Below are 25257 nucleotides of genomic sequence, written 5' to 3'. Positions count from 1 at the left end.
TGCCCATCTCTGATCGGCCGATAACCACGCCCCAGTTCTGCCTTCACCACGCCTTCGACACGCCCCCATCAACTTTGTCCGCATCCGCGACGGAGTGCAGTTGAAAATGTCCAAATTCGGCTTTCGATTATACCGCTTTATTCGTTTTTGTGAGATAAACGTCTATCTCCCAATTTGGGTCACAATATAGGCGTTTTTCTCTTTCGATTATAAGCAGGTTTGTGTTGTATATGAAATATCCCCTTGTTCCGGAAACAGCAGAGGTATTTACAAGTCAAAATCCAGTTGCTGGCGGTCTTTGCTGTCCTCATAGAGCAGAACCTTAGAGGTCTCTAAAAGGTTGGAAAGAGGAGCTTGTCATGCAGCTACAGAACCACATTGCTTTTGATTTAAATGTGATCAGGATCAATTTGCCAGATTTAAGCCATTTCTCAGTGTTATCTACTGATCTACTATTACTGGCCTGGAATTGTGAGTCCCAGAGATCAAGAGCAATCAATAACCGAATGTCATCTGCAAAAATGAATGTACCAAACCTTAACTCCTGCACTAAATGTGCTAGGAGGGACCAAATATATGTTGAATGGGTTGGTGGGGGCCAAGATTGAGACCTGGGTATCCCACAGTGTAAAGGGTATGTTGCTGAAGCAAGGTCATCCACCTTAATCCTGAAGGTCCTTGATAAGAGAGAGGATTGGAACCATCCAAAGACAGTTCTAGCAACCCCCACCTGGCCTAATCTATTCAAAAGATATCAAAAGCCAAGCTAGGATCAAGCTGAATTTCCACCATCCAGGTGAGCACAGGTTTCATTTGACATACTGTTACCACTCTATACTGGCTCCTTCTAAGACCTGATTGCTTGGGATGTTGGGCATTAATGGTGGTCAAAAAAAAGGTCAACTACTTAGCCACTACCGTTTCTGTGAACTTTGGCATGAGGGACTTCCATCCTACCCCTCCACTCTTGCTCCATCTGATGAAGCCAGAACAGGGATAGCAGGCTGCTGCTTCTCCCTCGCACCAACTTCAACCCTGCTGACCATAGTATTCGCAGGCTTCTCTGACCAACATTCTGGACTTTACTACTGTGACCACTCTGATAGTCCCACAGCAAATGGTTCAGTCTAGACACAACACTATGTTCTCTGCTATGAGAAACCTAGACCTTCCTCTAAAAACCCCTGAGGCCCTTTCCTTTAACATGAAATCTAAGTGGTATCGCAGGCATATGTGTGGTTGGGTTGTGGTTTACACAGTGGGTCTAGGAGGCCAAATGGTTGGGCAACAGCCACCCTAATGTTATTGGTTAAACTATTACAGAGCTCTGTGGTAGGAAGGGGAAAGGTGGGAGGCCGGGTGGAGTACATAAGAACAGAAGAGTAGCTATACTGGGTCAGACCAATGGTCCATCTAGCCCAATATCCTGTTTTCCAAACAGTGGCCAAGCCAGGTCACAAGTAGCTGGCAAAAACCCAAATCATGGCAACATTCCATGTAGAACTCCAAAGAATAGCAAGATTCTAGAATCCTAAAGAGTGACAAGATTACGTGCAGACTCTCAGAGTAGCAACATTCCATGTAGAACCCCAAAGAATAGAAAGATTCTGGAATCCTAAGGAGTAACAAGATTCCATGTAGAATTTTAAAGTACCAACGTTCCATACTACAAATCCCAGGGCAAGCAATTGCTTCCCATGTCTGTCTCAATTAGCAGCAGACTATCGACTTTTCTTCCACTAATTTGTCCAAACCTTTTTTAAAGTGGGAATCTTGAATGTTCTTCAGACCAGATAGTGGAGGAAGACAAAATTTCTGCCCTGGAGAAGGAGAAGTTGGCAGCAGGGCTGTAATGAACGGGTTCTGCTGCCATTTATCATGTTACTATGGTCTGTACTGTGGAGAAGTTGGTGTTTCTCCTGCAATTTCTTGCTTAATGTAGAAAGGAGACTGGACATACCAGCTGCAACTGCCCTTTTAATGTGCTGTTGGTTGATTCATTCTCTCTCTAGGCTGGTGGTGGGGGCTCCTTTTGAAATGAATGGACAACAACAGAAGACGGGGGATGTGTACAAATGTGCAGTTACCAATGCGACCACCAGCGACTGCTCCAAATTGAACCTTGGTAGGTTTTGCAGAGCAAATATGTCTGTCCTCCTCTTTGTAAATATGGGGTTCATGACGTCCTGATTAAGGAATGTCCCATGCACAGTAGTGATACTGACTCTTTCACAGTTCCTACCTTCATTTTGTCCTCTTCATCCATTTGCCAATTGTAGGAGGAGTCTCTATTGCTTTCAGGGCCAGTGCCACCTGGGTATTATGGAGTGTCTAGAATGCAAAACAAAGTTTCAAGTATAAGAGGTGTGATTATTTCCCTGTCAATACTCTCCTTTGTTTGAGAATTTTCTATCACATTTATCTACTTGAATATCTTCTAGCTGTGATCTGAAACGTATCAAGTCTGATCATAAGTTGTTATTGTAAACCATTTTGAGCTACTGGTTGAAACAGTATGTAAAAATTCTGTGCTATGTTGATATGTTCTAGGTTTTGCTCTGGAGTGCTATCCTGGTTCTAGCTTTGCTTTGGATTACTGTACTGGTTCTATCTTTCCTCTGAGATATTATCCTTATTGCAGCTTTGCTCTGGAATGTTGTCTTGGTTCTAGCTTTGCGTTGGATTATTGTACCGATTCTAGCTTTCCTCTGAGATTTCATCTTTATTGCAACTTTGCTCTGGAATGCTATCTTGGTTTTAGCTTTGCTTTGGATTACTGTACTGTTTCTATCTTTCCTCTGAGATATCATCCTTATTGCAGCTTTGCTCTGGAATGTTGTCTTGGTTCTAGCTTTGCGTTGGATTATTGTACCGATTCTAGCTTTCCTCTGAGATTTCATCTTTATTGCAACTTTGCTCTGGAATGCTATCTTGGTTTTAGCTTTGCTTTGGATTACTGTACTGGTTCTATCTTTCCTCTGAGATATCATCCTTATTGCAGCTTTGCTCTGGAATGTTGTCTTGGTTCTAGCTTTGCGTTGGATTATTGTACCGATTCTAGCTTTCCTCTGAGATTTCATCTTTATTGCAACTTTGCACTGGAATGCTATCTTGGTTTTAGCTTTGCTTTGGATTACTGTACTGTTTCTATCTTTCCTCTGAGATATCATCCTTATTGCAGCTTTGCTCTGGAATGTTGTCTTGGTTCTAGCTTTGCGTTGGATTATTGTACCGATTCTAGCTTTCCTCTGAGATTTCATCTTTATTGCAACTTTGCACTGGAATGCTATCTTGGTTTTAGCTTTGCTTTGGATTACTGTACTGTTTCTATCTTTCCTCTGAGATATCATCCTTATTGCAGCTTTGCTCTGGAATGTTGTCTTGGTTCTAGCTTTGCGTTGGATTATTGTACCGATTCTAGCTTTCCTCTGAGATTTCATCTTCATTGCAACTTTGCTCTGGAATGCTATCTTGGTTTTAGCTTTGTTTTGGATTACTGTACTGGTTCTGTCTTTCCTCTGAGATATCATCCTTATTGCAGCTTTGCTCTGGAATGTTGTCTTGGTTCTAGCTTTGCGTTGGATTATTGTACCGATTCTAGCTTTCCTCTGAGATTTCATCTTTATTGCAACTTTGCTCTGGAATGCTATCTTGGTTTTAGCTTTGCTTTGGATTACTGTACTGTTTCTATCTTTCCTCTGAGATATCATCCTTATTGCAGCTTTGCTCTGGAATGTTGTCTTGGTTCTAGCTTTGCATTGGATTATTGTACCGATTCTAGCTTTCCTCTGAGATTTCATCTTCATTGCAACTTTGCTCTGGAATGCTATCTTGGTTTTAGCTTTGCTTTGGATTACTGTACTGGTTCTATCTTTCCTCTGAGATATCATCCTTATTGCAGCTTTGCTCTGGAATGTTGTCTTGGTTCTAGCTTTGCGTTGGATTATTGTACCGATTCTAGCTTTCCTCTGAGATTTCATCTTTATTGCAACTTTGCACTGGAATGCTATCTTGGTTTTAGCTTTGCTTTGGATTACTGTACTGTTTCTATCTTTCCTCTGAGATATCATCCTTATTGCAGCTTTGCTCTGGAATGTTGTCTTGGTTCTAGCTTTGCGTTGGATTATTGTACCGATTCTAGCTTTCCTCTGAGATTTCATCTTCATTGCAACTTTGCTCTGGAATGCTATCTTGGTTTTAGCTTTGTTTTGGATTACTGTACTGTTTCTATCTTTCCTCTGAGATATCATCCTTATTGCAGCTTTGCTCTGGAATGTTGTCTTGGTTCTAGCTTTGCGTTGGATTATTGTACCGATTCTAGCTTTCCTCTGAGATTTCATCTTTATTGCAACTTTGCACTGGAATGCTATCTTGGTTTTAGCTTTGCTTTGGATTACTGTACTGTTTCTATCTTTCCTCTGAGATATCATCCTTATTGCAGCTTTGCTCTGGAATGTTGTCTTGGTTCTAGCTTTGCGTTGGATTATTGTACCGATTCTAGCTTTCCTCTGAGATTTCATCTTCATTGCAACTTTGCTCTGGAATGCTATCTTGGTTTTAGCTTTGTTTTGGATTACTGTACTGGTTCTGTCTTTCCTCTGAGATATCATCCTTATTGCAGCTTTGCTCTGGAATGTTGTCTTGGTTCTAGCTTTGCGTTGGATTATTGTACCGATTCTAGCTTTCCTCTGAGATTTCATCTTTATTGCAACTTTGCTCTAGAATGCTATCTTGATTTTAGCTTTGCTTTGGATTACTGTACTGTTTCTATCTTTCCTCTGAGATATCCTTATTGCAGCTTTGCTCTGGAATGTTGTCTTGGCTCTAGCTTTGCGTTGGATTATTGTACCGATTCTAGCTTTCCTCCGAGATTTCAGCCTTATTGCAGCTTTGCTCTGGCATATTTTCTTGGTTCAAGCTTCCTTCCAGATTTCTGCTTATACCAATTCTAGCTGGTTCAGGAATTTGAAAATCACTTCTCACTCTACTTCCACATAATACACGTCATCTAACTGGATATCATTTCTTAAGGAAGAGTAACACTTTCCAATGTGTCAGAGCGCAAGGATAATATGCGTCTGGGTATGAGTCTAACCACAAACCCCAAGGACAACAGCTTTGTGGTAAGTAACAGAAGACAGCTTTCCAAAAATAACCTCTTTGTATGCGTCGTTTTTGAAGCATTTTGCTTCCATAGTATCTGATTCTCTCCACAGTGTGTTTATACTGACAACGCTTGCATCTCTCTGTTCACACACATGTCAGCATACCTGATTGAGTTTTTAATTGTGCTTTAAATTGGGCATGTGCGAGGCACCGTACAGGCAGTTCTAACAACGTACCTAGCTAGAGACCAAGAATGCCAGGACCCACTAGTTTCTGGGGTGGAGCCAATTAACGTTCAAAGTTTTATGTCCCGTGTTGACTTTCTGGATAGATGCACTAGCATCTAATTCTCCCAGGGATTACAGAGTCAGAGACTGTGCAGAGGTTATACAACCAGAGACAGTGTGGAAACCATCCTACAGGGACCCTTTATACCCGTTCCCTGTGCTTTGGAAGAGAATAGTGAAGGAGACTTTTAATCAGGATTCATCTCATTATTTGATTGGTATATACTGCAATTAACTCTTAGCTCTGAAGACGCCCTATAAGTTGGTGGTACCTTCTTTCCAGTTAACTTGAATGGAATAAACTGCCAGTGACTCAGTCTTGAAGTGATAATTTGCAGTAGTTTGGAGAGGACTTTTTTTTTGACTGTTATCTGTGATCTGGATTTGTTCTATCTTTGTTTTTATTAGGTGTGTTTCTCTGTATTCCGCTGTGGTTAAGGGCAAATTATAGATCATAATAAATGAAATGAAATTATAGCCACACATGCTATAAATAATGGGGGTGATATTCAGGCCATGGAGGTTAAGTGACTTCTAAGCCCCTCACAGCCAAAAGCTGAACTAACTCCAGATAAGCAATGCAGCTCCCTCTGTCGAACGGTCTGGGGTTCACCAACCACTGGCTAATATTCAGACCGACGTCTGGTTAATTTGGCACCTAAAGTTAGAACAGCTTTTTCACTTCCCTAAACTTTGTGCACTTACGTAGCCATTTAACAGATGAATACCACCCCTGAGCAGTTAAATTGTGACTCTGTCCAGACTGCACCCCTGGACAGTTAGGGAATGGCCGGTTAATGGAGATATTCAGAGGCAGGAGGCTCTTTGAAATTCGGGCCCAACCTATGTAATAGCCCCAGGTATCACCCTCCGGGTCAAGTGGATAACTTTATGGGGACTTTCAGTCAGGCAAAGCTTTTAGAAATGAATCTAGAAAATGCCAGCAGAATTCTCAAGAAGAATGTCAGGAAGTATTTTTTCACAGAGAGAGTGGTGGATGCTTGGAATGCCCTCCCGCGGGAGGTGGTGGAAATGAAAACGGTAATGGAATTCAAACATGCGTGGGATATGCATAAAGGAATCCTGTGCCGAAGGAATGGATCCTCAGAAGCTTAGCCTAGAATGGGTGGCAGAGCTGGTGGTTGGGAGGCGGGGCTAGTGCTGGGCAGACTTATACAGTCTGTGCCGGGGCTGGTGGTTGGGCGGCGGGGATAGTGCTGGGCAGACTTCTACGGTCTGTGCCAGAGCCGGTGGTGGGAGGCGGGACTGGTAGTTGGGAGGCGAGGATAGTGCTTGGCAGACTTATACAGTCTGTGCCAGAGCTGGTGGTGGGAGGCGGGGTTGGTGGTTGGGAGGCGGGGATAGGGCTGGCCAGACTTATACGGTCTGTGCCCTGAAGAGGACAGTACAAATAAAAAAGTAGCACATAGGAATTTATCTTCATGGGCAGACTGGATGGACCGTGCAGGTCTTTTTCTGCCGTCATCTACTATGTTACTATGTATATACACACACCTTATTCCTGTCATATCTACATCCAGAGTTGAATGCATAAGTTATATGGATAGTGAATGAGTTTTGCAGCTATCTATATATCTTTTCGGCCCCCCCCCCCCCACCCCACTTCCCTCCTCCAGCCCCTCCCCCAATCCCACCACACCAGCAACACATATCTTTTGGCTATAGAAGCTAAAGGTTGTGTATTATTCATGCCACATGCTGTGTGAGGGCTTTGAAATATTAATCCCCTCGTGATTAAAGTTCATTTATCACTGGGCCAGAGAGCTCTGCAGTGCACTGGTGCTTGTCCCCCCCCCCCCCCCCCCAATATGCTGCAGTTATTGAGGCTCTGGATTGCGGTGGAGGGGGGAAGGGTCCCTTGAGCTGGCCAGGGAGGGGAAAGCGACAGACGCCACTGCAGAAGAAGGGGGGCATTGAGTTGAGTTCTGTTCCTTTCACTGCTTAAGTGAAAATCTCTCTTTAAGAGAAAAAGGACACTGAGGCTGGTGACACTTTACAACTAACAGATTTATTGAGGAAAAACTCTTAGAGCTTGAATTAATTAAAACCATGTCCCCCACTTGTGCAGCAGAAAAGTCTGGACTGGATTCAGTAATGTATAAAGTGCAGGCCAGAAGTGCCAAGTCCTGCCTCCGAGTGTCTGCAGTTTCTTTTCTTATTTCCACCTCCTTGTCTTTCTTCTGTTGCTCCAGGCCTGCAGTCCTCTCTGGTCTCATGAATGTGGAACCTCCTATTATACCACCGGAATGTGCTTCAGAGTGAACCACAACTTCCGCTTCTCAAAGACGGTCGCCCCAGCGCTACAGAGTATGAATGAGGCGTTATTACATCCCCTTCCTCTCCCCTCTAACCTGCATCGCACCGGCCCCAGGCTCAATCCCTTTGGCTCTACTGAGATCAACTATGCAATATTTGGGGGAGAGAGCAAGGCAAACTGTTATGGTCCCAACACCCTGAGGGACGTCTCTGAGGCCTGGTTTCTTTCCTGAGCCCCAGCACTGGACGTATATATCCTTTTCTTCATGGGGTTGCATTGGAGCATGTGTTTCACCGAGGGAAAGATCGGATGCTTCCTTCTGTCATAGTCACACGGCCCCTGGGATATGTTTTTTCTGCTTTGGAAATCCTGACTCAAGACGGCGACGCTGTAGGACTGCCCCTATGGTTAGGTACCTATAGGAGTGGAGGAGGAGACTAGTGGTTAGCGCAACGGACTTTGATCCCGGGTAACTGGGTTCAATTCCCACTGCAGCTCCTTGTGACTCTGGGCAAGTCACTTAACCCTCCATTGCCCCTGGTACAAAATAAGTACCTGAATATATGTAAACCACTTTGAATGTAGTTGCAAAATACCACAGAAAGGCGGTATATCAAGTCCTGTTTCCCTTATGACATCACAATATCAGAAGTGAGCCAAGTATCGGGCAATCAAGCCATTGTGACATCACTGATGAGGTTGGCTCTTATTGGTGGAATGAGTGGAGGAGTAGCCTAGTGGTTAGTGCAGTAGACTTTGATCCTGGGGAACTGTATTGGGCAATCAAGCCATTGTGACATCACTGATGAGGTTGGCTTTTATTGGTGGAATGAGTGGAGGAGTAGCCTAGTGGTTAGTGCAGTGGACTTTGATCCTGGGGAACTGGGTTCAATTCCCACTGCAGCTCCTTGTGACTCTGGGCAAGTCACTTAACCCTCCATTGCCCCAGGTACAAAATAAGAAGATGTATATAAGATGTAAACCACTACCATACAAAGGCAGTGTACCAAAATCCCATCCCATTCCCTATTCTATTCAGGAAATCAGACTCTACAGGTATCTATAATTTAGGCCTGAGGTGGTGGTGGTGGTGGTGAAGGTGCCTAAATGCCAGACCTACATTGATGTAGATTATAGTACTCTATTGATTGTGTGTATAACTGTGAACCCCCCCCCCCTGTCCATGGGAGGGGGGGGGGGGGGGGAACGGGAAAGAGCCTTGATATACACCTTTCTGTGGTTATTTTCTTGCAACTACATTCAAAGTGGTTTACATAGTATATACAGGTACTTATTTGTACCTGGGGCAATGGGCAACGGAGGGTTAAGTGACTTGTCCAGTTACAAGAAGCTGCAGTGGAAATTAAACCCAGTTCCCCAGGATCAAATTCAATACACCTACCTACTAGGCTACTCCTCCACTAGCAACATTCCATGTAGAATCTCAAATATGGAAAGGGAAATGGGACTTGATATACCATCTTTTTGCAACTACATTCAAAGCAGTTTACATAGTATATACAGGTACTTATTTGTACCTGGGGCAATGGAAGGTTAAGTGACTTGCCCAGAGTCACAAGGAGCTGCAGTGGGAATCAAACCCAGTTCCCCAGAATCAGAGTCCGCTGCACTAACCACTAGGCTACTCCTCCACTCCATAATGTTAAGAATGCTGGTCATAGGATAGGTGGGGGGAGGGGGTGGCAGGGGCTGCAGAAGAGCAAGAGGGAGAGATGCTAGCCCCAGTGCACAGTGACAGATGGCATTTTCAGATCGTAAGTCAGGGATTGGAAGGATGAGGCCATTCAGCTGTAGGAATTAATCTATTTGTACAGAACGTTCTAGATCCCTAATGTCACAGACTCTGACCTGAAAGGTTTGTAGCCAACAATAGCTTATGGACAGGTAGAGAAACTGCAGGTTTAGTTCTCCTCTGAGGGTAATAACCTTCTTTTCCTCTTCACTACAGGCTGCCAGACGTACATGGACATAGTCATTGTCCTGGATGGTTCCAACAGCATCTACCCCTGGGGCGAAGTACAGGACTTCCTGATCAGCATCCTCAAAAAGTTTTACATTGGACCTGGACAGATACAGGTGAGCAGAGATGAGCAGTTCAGCTGCAGTGAGTTGGGTTTTTACTTGACGCTCTACAAGCAGAACCGCCTAGAACCACTTACATAGGATAATACCAATGTCAAACATGTTTATATGGTTGTATGTCTACTGGAATGGCTATGGTATATAAACTCCTAAAATGTTCTGTTACGTATTGAGTTGACATTGTAAGTAGTCTACCATGCCATACTTTGTATTGTTATTTGAATATTTTTACTGCTTTAATTGCCTATTGCTCATGTTTGATTTATTCTTACTGTACACTGCCTTGAGTGAATTCCTTCAAAAAGGTGGTAAATAAATCCTAATAAATAAATAAATATTACATTTCTTTGAAGGGGTGAACAAACATGGATAAAGGTGAGCCAGTTGATATTGTGTATCTGGATTTTCATAAGGTGTTTGACAGAGGAAATTGGAGAGTCAATGTCCTATCGTGGATTAAAAACTGGTTAAAAGATAGAAAACAGAGAGTAGGGTTAAATGGTCAGTATTCTCAATGGAGAAGGGTAGTTAGAGGGGTTCCCCAGAGGTCTGTGCTGGGACTGCTGCTTTTTAATGTATTTATAAATAATCTAGCGATGGGAGTAACTAGTGAGGTAATTAATTTGCTGACAACGCAAAGTTATTCAAAGTTGTAATTTACTATGTTACTATGTTAAATCGCAAGAGGATTGTGAAAATGAGGATCTTACGAGACTGGGATACTGGGCATCCAAATGGCATGTGATGTTTAATGGGTGTCTAAATGGCAGATGACGTTTAATGTGAGCAAGTGCAAAGTGATGCATGTGGGAAAGAGGAACCCAAACTATAGCTATGTGATGCAAGGTTTCACATTAGGAGTCACCGTCCGGGAAAGGGATCTAGGTGTCATCGTTGATCATACGTTGAAACCCTCTGCTTAGTGTGTGGTGGCGGCTAATAAAGCAAATAGAATACTGTGTGCAATTCTGGTCATCATATCTAAAAAAAGATATAGTGGAATTGAAAAAGGTACAGAGAAGGGTGACAAAAATGATACGGGGGATGGGACGACTTCCCTATGAGGAAAGGCTGAAGTGGCTAGGGCTCTTCAGCTTGGAGAAAAGACAGTGAGGGGAGGTATGATAGAGGTCTATAAAATAATGAGTGGAGTGGAACGGGTAGATGTGAAGCGTCTGTTTACACTTTCCAAAAATACTAGGACTAAGGGACATGTGATGAAGCTACAAATGTAGTAAATTAAAACAAACTGGAGAAAATATTTCTTCACTCAATGTGTAATTCAACTCTGGAATTCATTGCCAGAGAATGTGATAAAAGCAATTAGCTTAGCGGGGTTTAAAAAAGATTTGGCTATCTTCCTAAAAGTCTATAATCTATTATTAAGATGGACTTGGGAAGATCTACGGCTTATTTCTCCATTGCTCCATGGTGCGTCTGCACCTTGAGTACTGCGTTCAGTTCTGGTCACCATACCTCAAAAAATATATAGTGGAATTAGAAAAGGTTCAAAGAAGAGCAACCGAAATGATAAAGGGGATGGAACTCCTCTCGTAAGAGGAAAGGCTAATGAGGTTAGGGCTCTTCAACTTGGAAAAGAGGAATGATTGAGATCTACAAAATCCTGAGTGGTGTAGAAGTAAATCAATTTTTTACTCATTCTAAAAGTACAAAGACTAGGGGACACTCGAGGAAGTTACATGGAAATACTTTTAAAACAAATAGGGGGAAATATTTTTTCACTCAACTCTTTGCTGGAGGATGTAGTAACAGTGGTTAGCGTATCTGGGTTTAAAAAAGGTTTGGACAAATTCCTGGAGGAAAAGTCCATAGTCTGCTATTGAGGCAGATACAGGAAGCAACTGCTTGCCCTGAGGTTTATAGTATGGAGTGTTGCCGTGATTTGGATTTCTGCCAGGTACTTGTGATCTGGCTTGGCCACTGTTTGGAAAACCATTGGTCTGACCCAATGTGGCTACTCTTTTGTTCAGACACATTAGAGAAACATAGAGAGGGAAGTTATATAAAGTTCATTAGGTTCATAACAAATTTGGGTTTCTTTGAGTTACTGGATTCAGATAATTAAGTTGGGTCCTTAGGATATGCCTTTTCAAACAGGTAAGTCTTTAGTGGTTTCCGGAAGCTGAGGTGGTCGTACGTATTTTTCACGGTTTTTGGGAGTACATTCCAGAGTTGTGTACTTATATATGAGAAGCTGGATCCATGAACTGATTTGTATTTGAGTCCTTTGCAACTAGGGTGGCGGAGACTTAAATAAGAGCGTGATGATCTGGTTGAGTTTCTGGTTGGTAGGTCTATGAGGTCAGACATATATCCTGGGGCATCACCATATATAATCTTATGGACCATGGTACAAACCTTAAAAGCAATACGTTCTCTAATTGGTAGCCAGTGTAATCTTGACCTTGTTAAAATGTTTAATCATAAAGCTTTCTATCCATCTATTGGTCGAGGGTATGGCAGTTAAAATTTAATCTAACAGCACTTGCAAACCCTATTACTCACAGAGGTGTTCATAGTCCTTGATGTTATTGTTACTCCATATCGGTTGTTCCCGACATGTATACATGTTTCGCCCTAAGCATCCTCAGGGGAACAAATGGACTAGTGGAGGAGTGGCCTAGTGGTTAGGGTGGTGAACTTTGGTCCTGTGGAACTGAGGAACTGAGTTCGATTCCCACTTCAGGCACAGGCAGCTCCTTGTGACTCTGGGCAAGTCACTTAACCCTCCATTGCCCCATGTAAGCCGCATTGAGCCTGCCATGAGTGGGAAAGTGCAGGGTACAAATGTAACAAAAAAAAAAAATAGATACTATTGGAGATTCTACATGGGATGTTGCTACTATTGGAGATTCTACATGGAATGTTGCTATTCCACTAGCAACATTCCATGTAGAAGGCTGCACAGGCTTCTGTTTCTGTGAGTCTGACGTCCTGCCTGCAGGACGTCAGACTTACAGAAGCAGAAGCCTGCGCGGCCACATTGGTGATCTGCAAGGGCCAACTGAGGAACTGAGTTCGATTCCCACTTCAGGCACAGGCAGCTCCTTGTGACTCTGGGCAAGTCACTTAACCCTCCATTGCCCCATGTAAGCCGCATTGAGCCTGCCATGAATGGGAAAGCGCAGGGTACAAATGTAACAAAAAAAAACCCAAAAATTAATTAAAATGTATACACTTCATCATTCAATAGTATAGAACTTTTATCAAAATTGACTACAGGTACTTATTCACCCCCTTCTCTCTTCTAAATGTATAAATCCTCCTTATTTTTAGCTTATCCATGTAATATAAATTCCTCATGGCTAACATCAAGGACTATGAACACCTCTGTGAATAATAGAGCACTAAATTGGGGCATACCCTGCAGGAGCTGAGCCATTTCTCCAAGCACCGAGATAAGTACCCTGCTAACATGGTAGTTCAAAAAATAGCTGAAAAACTGAAAAGATATGATAAAGTATTTAGAGGAGACTTGAATTTGAACAGATACCATGGTAGGCGGTAGGGTGCTATGATGTTTATGAGGGTGAAATCCTAAAATGCGAATGACCAGCCGATGCAAGATGGGATACCCTGACACTGAGCACAATTAGCATAAAAAAAGAAAAAAGTTGTTTTGCACATTTTTTTCACTATTTGTTTTAACTCAATAGATGTTTGAACTTTGAGGGTTTGCAAGTGCAGTTTGACTAATAATACAACAAACCAGACCATTGTTTATACCCCAGTGGAGTACGTACTATAGTTAAAATTTAATGCCAAGAAGTTCAGAGTGATGCACTTGGGGTGCAGAATAGGAGGGGAGAGATTAGTAAGCTTGACTCAGGAAAGAGACCTTGGGGTAATGGTGTTCAAGGATCTGCAGGTTAAGAAAAAAATGCGAGAAGGCGGTGGCCATGGCCAGAAGGATACTAGGCTGCATAGAGAGGGGTATAACTAGCAGAAGAAAGGAGTGTTGATGCCCCTTTAGAAGTCATTGGTGGGGCCCCACTTGGACTATTGTGTTCAGTTTTGGAGGCAGTATCTTGCTAAAGATGTAAGAAGACTGGAAGTGATGCAAAGAAAAGCTACAAAAATGGTATGGGATTTGCGTTGCAAACCGTACGAGGAGAGACTTGTTGACCTGAACATGTATACCTTGGAGGAAAGGAGAAACAGGGGTGACATGATACAGACATTCAAATATTTGAAAGGTATTAATCCGCAAACGAGCCTTTTCCAGAGATGGGAAGGTGGTAGAACTAGAGGACATTAATTGAGGTTGAAGGGGGGCAGACTCAGGAGTAATGTTAGGAAGTATTTTTTCATGGATAGGGTGGTGGATATGTGGAATGCCCTCCTGTGGGAGGTGGTGGAGATGAAAACATTGTAGTTCTACTCTTCCTCCCCTCACTGTGTTGTCTCCTGTTGTACAAACTCCCACTCCTCTTTTTTCTTTTTATTTAGCCTGTAAACCATAGGCGGTCGGTGGCCCAACTGTTTGGGGAGGCTAAAGGGGGCGGGGTTAGGGGTGGGGCCAGGGGTGGAGCTTAAATCCATAATTGTCTGATAACACACAGAAAAAATAAATAAAAATAAAAGTCACAATTAATACCTTTTATTAAATTTAGATATTAGATATGTATATGTCAAAGAATAAAGTGGTTGCTCAAAGCATATTCTAAGCACAATCGCTCAACTGCAAAACACTATGCACAACTTTGTGCAAAAACACACTCAGAACCTTACTGTACCATAAATATTACACTGGGCAGAACCTAATACACCAATATACCACCCATACAGAAAATGCAGACCGTCAACAATATGAAACAAGGGATCATAATATCACAATTCTCATGTAGAGCCACAAAACACCCTAATTCATGTTTAATGTGGGATAAAATGCCATAAATAAGTAAATAAATATAAACATTTAATGTTGAGCACCTAATTCTCAAAGTGGACATATTCCAAACACTATAATGAAAATAAAATGATCTTTTCTTCCTTTGTTTTCTGGTGACTTTTTCTGATCATGCTGGCCCAGTATCCAATTCTGCTGCTATCTGTCCTCAGTGCAGGTCAGGAAGTCATCCTCCTTAAATATCTCCCTGGCAGCCCACGACACCTCCAGCCAACCCCCCCTCCCCCGCTCTCCCAGCAGTAAGGTAAACAAACTATAAATCAATTTCTACAACTGGACAAGGCTAGAGGGCTTTCACTGCAGCTCCTGCTGTGAGGATGGAGGTAAATCAACAATTTAAACCCCTCAGAGCACAGCAGGGGAGGCTTAGCCTGTCCAAGCCTCTTATACCGGGCGCCTATGCTGTAAACACCTAGATGGCACGTCCGTAGAGCGGGGTAGAAATCAATCAGATTCATTTGGCAGGATTTTCCTTTGGTAAATCCATGTTGTCTCGGATCCTGCAACCCGTTGGATTCTAGAAAGTTTACTATCTTTTCCTTCAGCAGCAACTCAATTATTAATTTCTGCCACCAACATGAGGCTTACTGACTTGTAGTTTCCTACTTCTTCTCTGTCTCTGCTCGTCTCCAGTCCAGAGGAGGTCCTACCAGGATTTCTCTGAACTCCCTCAGTATCCTGAGATGTATCCCATCCGACCCCATACCTTTGTCCACTTTCAAATTGTCAAGTTGTTTAAAACCACTTCTGTGAACGGTGCAATATCCACTCCATTCCCAGACCCTCGGCAGCCAACCGCGGTCCTTGTCCTGGATTTTTGTCCATGAACACTCAAGAAAAGTATTTGTTTAACACATTCGCTTTATCCTCATCACTCTCCACATCAGCATCTTTCAGTCTTACAATTCCATTCCTAGCTTTTCTTCTTTCCCCAATATACCTGAAAAGGTCTTGTCACTTCTCTTTACATCTTTAGCCATATTTTGTTCCACCAGCATTTTCGCTAGCCGTATTTCCCTCTTTGCTTCTTTGAATTCAATCCGGTAATCTCTTCCATGATCCTCTTGTTGAGTTCTTCAGTATTTCTTGAACGAAGCCTCTTTTTCCCTTATTTCTTTTTTGGCCACTTGTTTGGAGACCCATATAGGCTTCCTGCTTCACTTGTTTTTGTTTACTTTCCTGCTAGTCACTACGATTACAATATATAGCACAGGATATTACACCCTGGTAGTCACTGTGGGTACAATATCCTGCTTATAATCTAATGAGAAAAACGCCCAAGTTCCGACCTAAATCGGGAGATGGACGTTTATCTCACAAAAACGAATAACGCGGTATAATCAAAAGCCAAACTTGGACGTTTTCAACTGCACTCCATCGCGGAAGCGTACAAAGTTGACGGGGGCGTGTCGGAGACGTGGTGAAGGCAGGACTGGGGCATGGTTATCACCCGAACAGAGATGTGCGCCTTTCGCCGATAATGGAAAAAATGTATGCGTTTGTAGCTAGAATTTAGGGCACTTTTCCTGGACCCTGTTTTTTCACGAATAAGGCCCCAAAAAGTGCCCTAAATGACCAGATTACCACCAGAGGGAATCGGGGATGACCTCCCCCGACTCCCCCAGTGGTCACTAACCCCCTCCCACCACAAAAAATGATGTTTCACAACTTTTTATTTTCACCCTCAAATGTCATACCCACCTCCCTGGCAGCACTATGCAGGTCCCTGGAGCAGTTGTTAGGGGGTGCAGTGGACTTCAGGCAGGTGGACCCAGGCCCATCCCCCCCTACCTGTTACAATTGTGCTGCTTCATGCTTAGTCGTCCAACCCCCCCCAAACCCACTGTACCCACATGTAGGTGCCCCCCTTCACCCCTTAGGGCTATAGTAATGGTGTAGACTTGTGGGCAGTGGGTTTTGAGGGGGATTTGGGGGGCTCAACACACAAGGGAAGGGTGCTATGCACCTGGGAGCTCTTTTACCTTTTTTTTTGTTTTTGTAAAAGTGCCCCCTAGGGTGCCCGGTTGGTGTCCTGGCATGTGAGGGGGACCAGTGCACTATGAATCCTGGCCCCTCCCACGAACAAATGCCTTGGATTTATTCGTTTTTCAGCTGGGCGCTTTCATTTTCCATTATCACTGAAAAACAAAAACACCCAGCTCCCAAATTGTCAAATAAAACATGGACGTCTATTTTTTTCGAAAATACGGTTCGGTCCGCCCCTTCACGGACCCGTTCTCGGAGATAAACGCCCATGGAGATAGACGTTTTCGTTTGATTATGCCCCTCCATGTATCATAGGTTTGCTTAGCGGGGTTTAAAAAAGGTTTGGACGGCTTTGTAAAGGAAAAGTCCATAGACCATTATTAAATTGACTTGGGGAAAATCCACTGCTTATTTCTGGGATAAACAGCATAAAATGTATTGAGTTTTCTGGGATCTTGCCAGGTATTTGTGACCTGGATTGGCCACTGTTGTAAACAGGATGCTGAGCTTGATGGACCTTTGGTCTATCCCAGTGTGGCAACACTTATGTACTTATGTACTGAAGAGTTATGCTAGCCCTTGCTCTCAGTAAAATACAGGCCAATGGCTCATAATAAGAGCTAGGCTTCTTAAAATCAAAATCACCTCTGATACAAAAGAGAGCTAGCTTGTAAAAATCAGAGATCACCTTTGACACAGTTACATTTCACTGTGGCAAGTGCTGAAATGAGGTAATTGAGGACTGACAGAGGGTGGGGGCAATCTACTCTATAAACAATCCTGAGACTGGCACCTTCAAGACGTCATGAGCAAGAGTTGCTATGGTTATGTAGAGATAGTACTGGGTCAGCTGCACCCCGGGTGAGAACATCCAAAGGGGGGGCTAGAGGAAGGTTTGGGAACATATGAAGTCATTCTGATCAACTGATAAGGGCTAGGAGCCCTGTTGAGACAGCTGGGGTCCATTGAAATGAATAGGACCAAAATTGTATATAAGCAGCAGTTTGAGGAGTATTAGAGCAGACGAGAGGAGAAGAAGACCAGAGAAGGAAGACTCCAGAAGGCTAGAGAGAGAGGACGTGCCATGATATGCTGCCCCATTATGTGAATGCTTAACTTGCATGTACTACCATTGGTAAGATTGTAATAAACTATCTTATTATATCTACTACATACTGGGTTCCTTTCTAATTACGAGGGTCCATACTGCCTGACGGTGTAAGCCTGTCATGAGCAGATACAGGGTTGGGGTAATTAAGGATCTAGAGGGGATATGAAGTTCTTTCCTGGATAGTACAGAGAGCCCATGGCTTCCGCTGCGCAAATGGGTGAGGCACACCTAATTATAAACAGTACTTATATAGATATTCAGATTATTACACACTGCATGGATACTAAGCTTTGCAAGTTAAAGGGGACAGTAAAACAGTAGGGGAAAGCAGAGAAGTCCTGCAGAGGAGAATAACAGGGATAAGAGAAAGGAGAGGAGTCCTGAAGAGGGACCAGGGTGGTATTAGATGAAAGGAGACTCAGGGCAGAAACTGGGCTGAACCTGTACCTCAATGACCCACTGAGGTGCATAGCCCTGGGCAAGTGCCTTTCCAGTTACCCTCCAAAAGCAACTTTGGTTGGGAGGAAGGAGAGCAGCATGCTAATGGAGAATCAGGGGTGAAGGAGAAAAGTGAACTTTATTCTACAGAAGAAAATTAGGCTTTGGCATTTCAGGGGTTAAGAGGAAATGATCTATGGAAAGCAAATTCCATCTAGAAATTGTTGCCTAATGACATGGCATGAGTGGAGCATTCCTTGGCCATTGCTGTCATTCCGTATGAGATAGTTTGATGTGGGAATTCTGCAGGCTGGAGGCATCATTATTCTCAAACAGAATTCCCAGAGCAGTTCTGGGCTTGATTGCCTCTTAAGTCTTGCTAAGCAGCTGATTTATGGTGCAATAGTAAATCATTTTAATTATTGATTGCTAAATCATAAATGAATTTAGCATAGGTAGCTGTGGTGTACAGTTTTACCAGATCATCACTGCTGTGTAATGTCAGAGAGAATGAGGATTAATTATCGAAGCTCTGTGCTCATCGCTACTGTGTAATGTTGGACTGAAGGAGGAGGAGGGATTATTGTGGAGGAAGATCATAACTGCTGTGTAATGTTAAAGTAGAGGACAATTATTGTGCAGATATAAGGATTACTGATGCGGTTTATAAATTAGGAGAGAATGAGAAGGGATTATTACATAGTAACATAGTAACATAGTAGATGACGGCAGAAAAAGACCTGCACGGTCCATCCAGTCTGCCCAACAAGATAAATTCATATGTGCTACTTTTTATTTGTACCTGTCCTCTTCAGGGCACAGACCGTATAAGTCTGACCAGCACTATCCCCGCCTCCCAACCACCAGCCCCGCCTCCCACCACCGGCTCTGGCACAGACCGTATAAGTCTGCCCAGCACTATCACCGCCTCCCAACTACCAGTCCCGCCTCCCACCACCGGCTCTGCCACCTAAACTTGGCTAAGCTCCCAAGGATACATTCCTTCTGCACAGGATTCTTTTATGTTTATCCCACGCATGTTTGAATTCTGTTACCGTTTTCATCTCCACCACCTCACGCGGGAGGGCATTCCACGTTTCTACCACCCTGTCCGTGAAAAAATACTTCCTGACATTTTTCTTGAGTCTGCCCCCCTTTAATATCATTTCATGTCCTCTCGTTCTACCGCCTTTGCATCTCCGGAAAAGATTCGTTTGCAGATTAATACCTTTCAAATATTTGAACGTCTGTATCATATCACCCCTGTTTCTCCTTTCCTCCAGAGTATACATGTTCAGGTCTGCAAGTCTCCCCTCATACGTCTTGTAATGCAAATCCCTTACCATTCTCGTAGCTTTCCTTTGCACTGCTTCAATTCTTTTTACATCCTTCGCAAGAATACAAAATGGAGAAAGTATAAATGATGCATTGAATCACATTTTGAGTGCACTATTGAGGAACATAGCTTAACTTTAGCTAGATATTAACATAGTAACATAGTAAATGAAGGCAGATAGGGTGGTGGACTCTGGTCCTGAGGAACTGAGTTTGATTCCCACTTCAGGCACAGATCCTTGTGACTCTGGGCAAGTCACTTAACCCTCCATTGCCCCAGGTACAAATATGTACCTGCATATGTAAGCCGCATTGAGCCTGCCATGAGTGGGAAAGGGATTATTGTGTATGGGATTTGGCACATCGATGCTGTGTGCTCTTTAGTGCTGCTGCGAAATGTGGGAGGGGTGGAGGAGGGATTTTTTATTTATTTATCAAATTTATATATCACTCCAAAAGGAACATACACAACAATTTAAAAGTAACATAACATACAATAAACACCAGCGTCTTGAAATAACCATGTTTTCAGTTCCTTCTTAAACTGAACAAAAGAGATAATTCTATGAAAAAATACTGGAAGTTCATTCCAGAGTTTGGGATCCATAACTCTAAACATAGATTTCCTATTAATTATTTATTTTTAATTAGGATTTATTTACCACCTTTTTGAAGGAATTCACTCAAGGCGGTGTACAGTAAGAATAAATCAAACATGAGCAATAGACAGTTACAGCAGTAAAAATATTCAAATACTACAAGTATGGCGTGGAGGGGCGTATTTTTCATAGAATGTCTAAATCAGAATTTCGACGTTTTACAACAACGTCCAAATTCTAAACAGACGAGTAATTTTTGAAAAAGATAGACGTCTATCTTTTGTGTTCGAAAATGCTATGGTCGTCTTGTGATTTGGACGTCCATTTTTTTTTTGGGGGGGGGGGGGTCCATTTTTGAACAAAAGATGTCCAAAACAGAGGAGCAGTGGCTCAGTGGTTAGTGCAGTGGGTTTTGATTCTGGCGACACGGGTTCAAGTCCCACTGCTGCTCCTTGTGACTTTGAGTGAGCCAAATGCACAAGGGGCATTTTTGGATATGACATCTAAGTCTGAATTTGGAGGCTTTAAAATCAGGACAGCAAAGGTCATTTTCTACAAAAAAAAGTCTATCGTTTCCTTTTGAAAATGCTGTTTGGAAAAATGTTTTATGATTTGGGGGAATAAGGGGAGGTGATCCCCGATTCCCTCCAGTGGTCATCTGGTCATTTGGGGCACCACTTGTGTGGAGTAGAGGAGTAGCCTAATGGCCAGTGCAGCAGACCTAGATCCTGGGGGACTGAGTTCAATTCCCACTGCAGCTATTTGTTTTTTATAAAAACAGGTCTAGCTCAAAACATACAAGTTTTAGCCTTGGAGGTTTTTGTTTTGTTCCATTATGACTGAAAGACATCTAAGTCTTAGGAACGTCCAAGTCCCGCCTTGAACACACCCCTGGCATGCCCCCTTGAGATTTAGACGTCCTTCTGACGGACTTCAGAGAAAGACATCTAAAAATAGGTTTCGAAAATACTGATTTGGACGTCTTTGTGAGATAAACGTCCAAATGCAGACTTATGTCACTTTTTGGACGTTTTTCTCTTTTCAAAATGAGCCTGATAGCACACTACTTACAATATCAACACAATATGTAATAGAACATTTTATTAGACAGCATAGGATATAAGCAAAGATGGAGCATATAGATAGGTAGAGTAAGAAGAGTTATAAAAGTAAGGTGACTAATTTTAAGAAAGTTACACATGAGGTCAGAGAGATGGTTAAATGTTATCTCAGCTAGGGTAGGAGTGGATAAGGTAAACGTCCTGCTATAATTATTAGGTTATGTTGAGAAGCATTTTTGAAAGAAACGTCCAAGTTGGGATTTAGACGTCTTTGTAAAATGTCCAAATCCGGGGGCGGGGAAAACCATATTTTCGAAAAAAGATGGACGTCCATCTTTCGTTTCGAAAATACCAAGGACATCCTTGGATTTGGACGTCCTTAGACATGGATATCCTTGACTTTCGGCGATTTTCAAAACCAAAGACGTCCATGTCAAAAACGTCCAAATGCAAGTCATTTGTATGTGGGAGGAGCCAGCATTTGTTATGCACTGGTCCCCCTACATGCCAGGGCACCAACCAGGCACCCTAGGGGGGCACTGGAGTGGACTTCATAAATTGCTCCCAGGTACATAGCTCCCTTACCATGTGTGCTGAGCCCCCCAACCCCAGGCTGGCACGAAATATTTTTAAAGATGTTTTTTGAGGGTGGGACGTGGTTAGTGACCACTGGGGGAGTAACGGGAGGTCATCCCCGATTCCCTCCAGTGGTCATCTGGTCATTTTGGGCACTTTTTTGTGCCTTATTCGTAAAACAACACATCTGGGTAAAAACGTCCAAGTTTTACTTTAGGATATCACTACTTTTTTCAATTATGGCTCAAAGACGGTCAAGTGTTAGGCACGCCCAAGTCCCGCCTCCAACACGCCCCCTTGAAATTTAGACGTCCTCGCAACGGACTTCAGTTAGAGACGTCGAAAATCGGGTTTTGATTATACCGATGTGGACTTCTCTGGGAGATGGACGTCCATGTTGAGCCTGATAGTATATAATTATATTAGTTTCCAGTCTAATAAGATGGAAAGAAGGAACCTGAAGTCTGTCCTGACTGCAGGAACAAAGAGCTCTAACAGGCTGACAGTCGCAAACGAGGCAAGAATAGGATAAATCATTTCATGAAGTGATTTAAAAACTAAGCAGCCTTAAAACGTATTCATTGCTCAATCAGCAATCAATGAAAATTTTTGAGGAAGGAGAAATGTGGGTGTACCTAGGTACCCCTTGTCAAAATTCTACATGTAGCATTTATTTATTTATTTGGTGCATTTGTATCCCACCTTATCCCACCTCTTTGCAGGCTCAAAGTGGCTTACAATACGTCGTGAGTAGTGGAAGAATGTTAGTAATATAGACATTTGGTATTGCATGATCTTGGTCAGCATGATGATAGAAACAGAGTAATAGTATCTAAGCAGATATTAATAAACAATTCTGAAATTAAATAGGCAAGTTGTACATATTCACATTGGTTGATCTCTTTTATATGCTCTATCAAAGAGATGCAAAACTTTCAAAGAATCTTTCAGAAGTCCTAATAACAATAGTCAAAACAGAGAAAAATCAAGGTCTGTACAACCATTCTAAAAATGAAAGCATTTAGAAAATCTCTTAATCATTTTACAAACCTGAGTTTGGAAAAAAATCAGGCTAATCAGTTTATCTACTTGATGTTTCGTTGTACAGTCAGTGTCCAGGGATAAGGATCATTGATGCTGTATGCTCTTTAGTGCTGTGTAAAGTTAGAGAGGAGGAGAGATTATATTGGATAGGATGAGAACTTCCTCCCCCTGCCCCCCCCCCCCCCCAACAAGTCTTTAGCCTTGAAAAAGATAGAGCAGATAATGAGGTTTGCTAGTAGTTTGGCCAAGGGTATCATCATTAAGTTGAATAGAGTCGGTGAGAGGGGGGGATCCCTGTGGAACTCCACATTCAGGTATCCATGTGGCTGATGTAGTCGAATTAGATGTCACTTGGTATGATCGTGCGGTTAGGAACCCTTTGAACCAATTGAGAACGTTGCCTCCAATTCCGAAGTACTCGAGGATATGTAGTAGTATTCCATGGTCTACCATGTCGAAGGCGCTAGACATGTCAAATTGTAGAAGTAGTATGTTCTTGCCAGTTGCAATCATTTGTTTGAATTTAGTCATGAGAGTGACTAGTACTGCTTCAGTGCTGTGGTTAGACTGAAATCCTGACTGGGAGTCGTGTAGTATTGAGAATTTGTTTAAATAGTTTGTGAGTTGTTTGGTTACCATCCCTTCCGTTAGTTTGGTTATTATGGGAATGGATGCTACTGGCCTGTAGTTGGTTAGTTCATTGGCACTTTTCTTTGCATCTTTGGGTATGGGGGTGAGTAGGATGTTTCCTTTCACCTTCGGGAAGAGTCCATTTTGCAGTGGTGTACTAAGGGGGCGGTGGGGGCGGTCCACGCCGCTGGGGGGGTGCCGCGCGTCTGTCGGAAACGCCGCTGGGGGGGTGCCGCGCGTCTGTCAGAAACGCTCGTTCTCTGCTCCCTGTAACGGGGCAGAGGGAACAGGGAACGAGCGTTGCTGACAGACACGTGTCACCCCCCCCCAGCAGGTAAAGATGCACCGGGGGGGGGGTGTCATTTCGCCGGGGGGAGCTGCCCCTTTCACGACCCCTGCCCCGCCCCTTCCACGCCATCACCCCGCCCCTGGTGCATATTCCCCTCCTCCCCCAATCACCTTGCCTCCCCCCTGTCATCTCCACCACCCCCGTCACCTCCCCTCCCCTTACTCTACTATCCATGGTGGTCTAGCGGTACCTCTTCGGGGCAGGAAAGAGCCCCCTCTTTCCTGCCCGGAGCGCTGCTGACAACTGCCCTGCATCCTGTGGTGAGTCAAGCTCTCAGCGTTTCGAAATGGCCGCTGAGAGTTGAAGTCTCGCGAGGCTGCTTCAACTCTCGGCGGCCATTTTGAAACGCCGAGTGCTGGACTCACTGTATGCAGGGCAGCTAGCAGCGGCGCTCCGGGCAGGAAAGAGGGGGCTCTTTCCTGCCCCGAAGACGAAGAGGTACCTCTAGACCACCAGGGATAGCAGAGTAAGGGGAGGGGAGTCCCGCGCCCGCCCCCGCCAGCCAGCCCGTTTGTGTCCGTTGTTTCGCCGGGGGGGGGGGGGGGTCGCGCTGCACCCGGGGGGGGGGGGCGCATCGGTGATCTGCCCCGGGTGTCAGCCCCCCTAGGAACGCCACTGCCATTTTGTAACATATAGTTCAGGTGATTCGCTAGGTCTGTTATAAATTGTTGAGGGGCAGATGTCATAAGGTTGTTTGGGCATATGTCTAGTTTGCAATGAGATTTGGCGAATCTTTTGAGCGTTTGGGAGATGAGATCCTCCGATAATATCTCGAAGTTGGTCCAGGTTCTGTCTGCTGGGTATTCACCAGGGTCTGGATCTAGACAGTCAAGGAGTACGGCGTAGTCGATGGTACTGACAGGTATTTTAAGTCGCAGTTGTACAATTTTCTCATTGAAGTATCTCGCAAGATTGTCTGCTCCTGGTGTATCTTTGCTGTTGGTTATGACTGGTGTGATATCTAGTAATTTATTCACGAGTTGGAAGAGTTTATGTGTGTCCTTGTAGTTTGGTCCAATTACAGTTTTGTAATATAATCTTTCAGTTTGTCTTATGGTATATTTATATTTTCTTTGTAGTTGTTTCCAGGCGTTAAGTGTGGGGTCGTCTTTCTTTTTATTCCATGCGCGTTCTAACCTTCTAACTTGTATTTTACGTTTTTTCAGTTCTTCATTGAACCATGGTATTGAGTTCTTTCTGTGTGAGGTTCTGATTTGAGTTGGGGCAATATTGTCTAATATTGATCTGCATCTATCATCCCATTCTAGGAGGAATTGGTTTGTATTTGCCTTTATTGTCCATCCGTTGTGGTAGATCTGTTGCCAGAATATTACCGGGTCTATTTTTCCTCTCGTCTCTTAAGAACATAAGCCAGTGGTTCCCACATTTTTTTGGTTGACGGCACCTTTTAGTGTCCAAGTAAT

General features: G+C 43.4%; 1 protein-coding gene across 4 annotated transcripts in view; it reads left to right on the top strand.

Moving 5' to 3' along the window:
• The window catches only part of ITGA11 (integrin subunit alpha 11), a 316149-nt gene that overhangs the window by 141298 nt on the left and 149594 nt on the right, over nt 1-25257 (top strand). Inside the window, exons 1-4 of one of the 4 annotated variants that reach the window (XM_030189807.1) lie at nt 2018-2125; nt 5032-5123; nt 7607-7721; nt 9641-9768. The exons of 1 other annotated variant lie outside the window; for it this stretch is intronic. In XM_030189807.1, the coding sequence (XP_030045667.1) occupies nt 2038-2125; nt 5032-5123; nt 7607-7721; nt 9641-9768 (423 nt within the window). In that variant the 5' untranslated portion in view covers nt 2018-2037. Of the gene's footprint in view, nt 1-2017; nt 2126-5031; nt 5124-7606; nt 7722-9640; nt 9769-17785; nt 17826-25257 lie in introns of those variants that run through there. 2 more of the 4 variants (XM_030189808.1, XM_030189809.1) reach the window with 2 other exon arrangements.

The sequence above is a fragment of the Microcaecilia unicolor genome, chromosome 1 (genome assembly GCF_901765095.1).
Source record: "Microcaecilia unicolor chromosome 1, aMicUni1.1, whole genome shotgun sequence".
Taxonomy (NCBI): Eukaryota; Metazoa; Chordata; class Amphibia; order Gymnophiona; family Siphonopidae; genus Microcaecilia; species Microcaecilia unicolor.
This window is presented reverse-complemented; position numbering and strand designations above follow the sequence as displayed.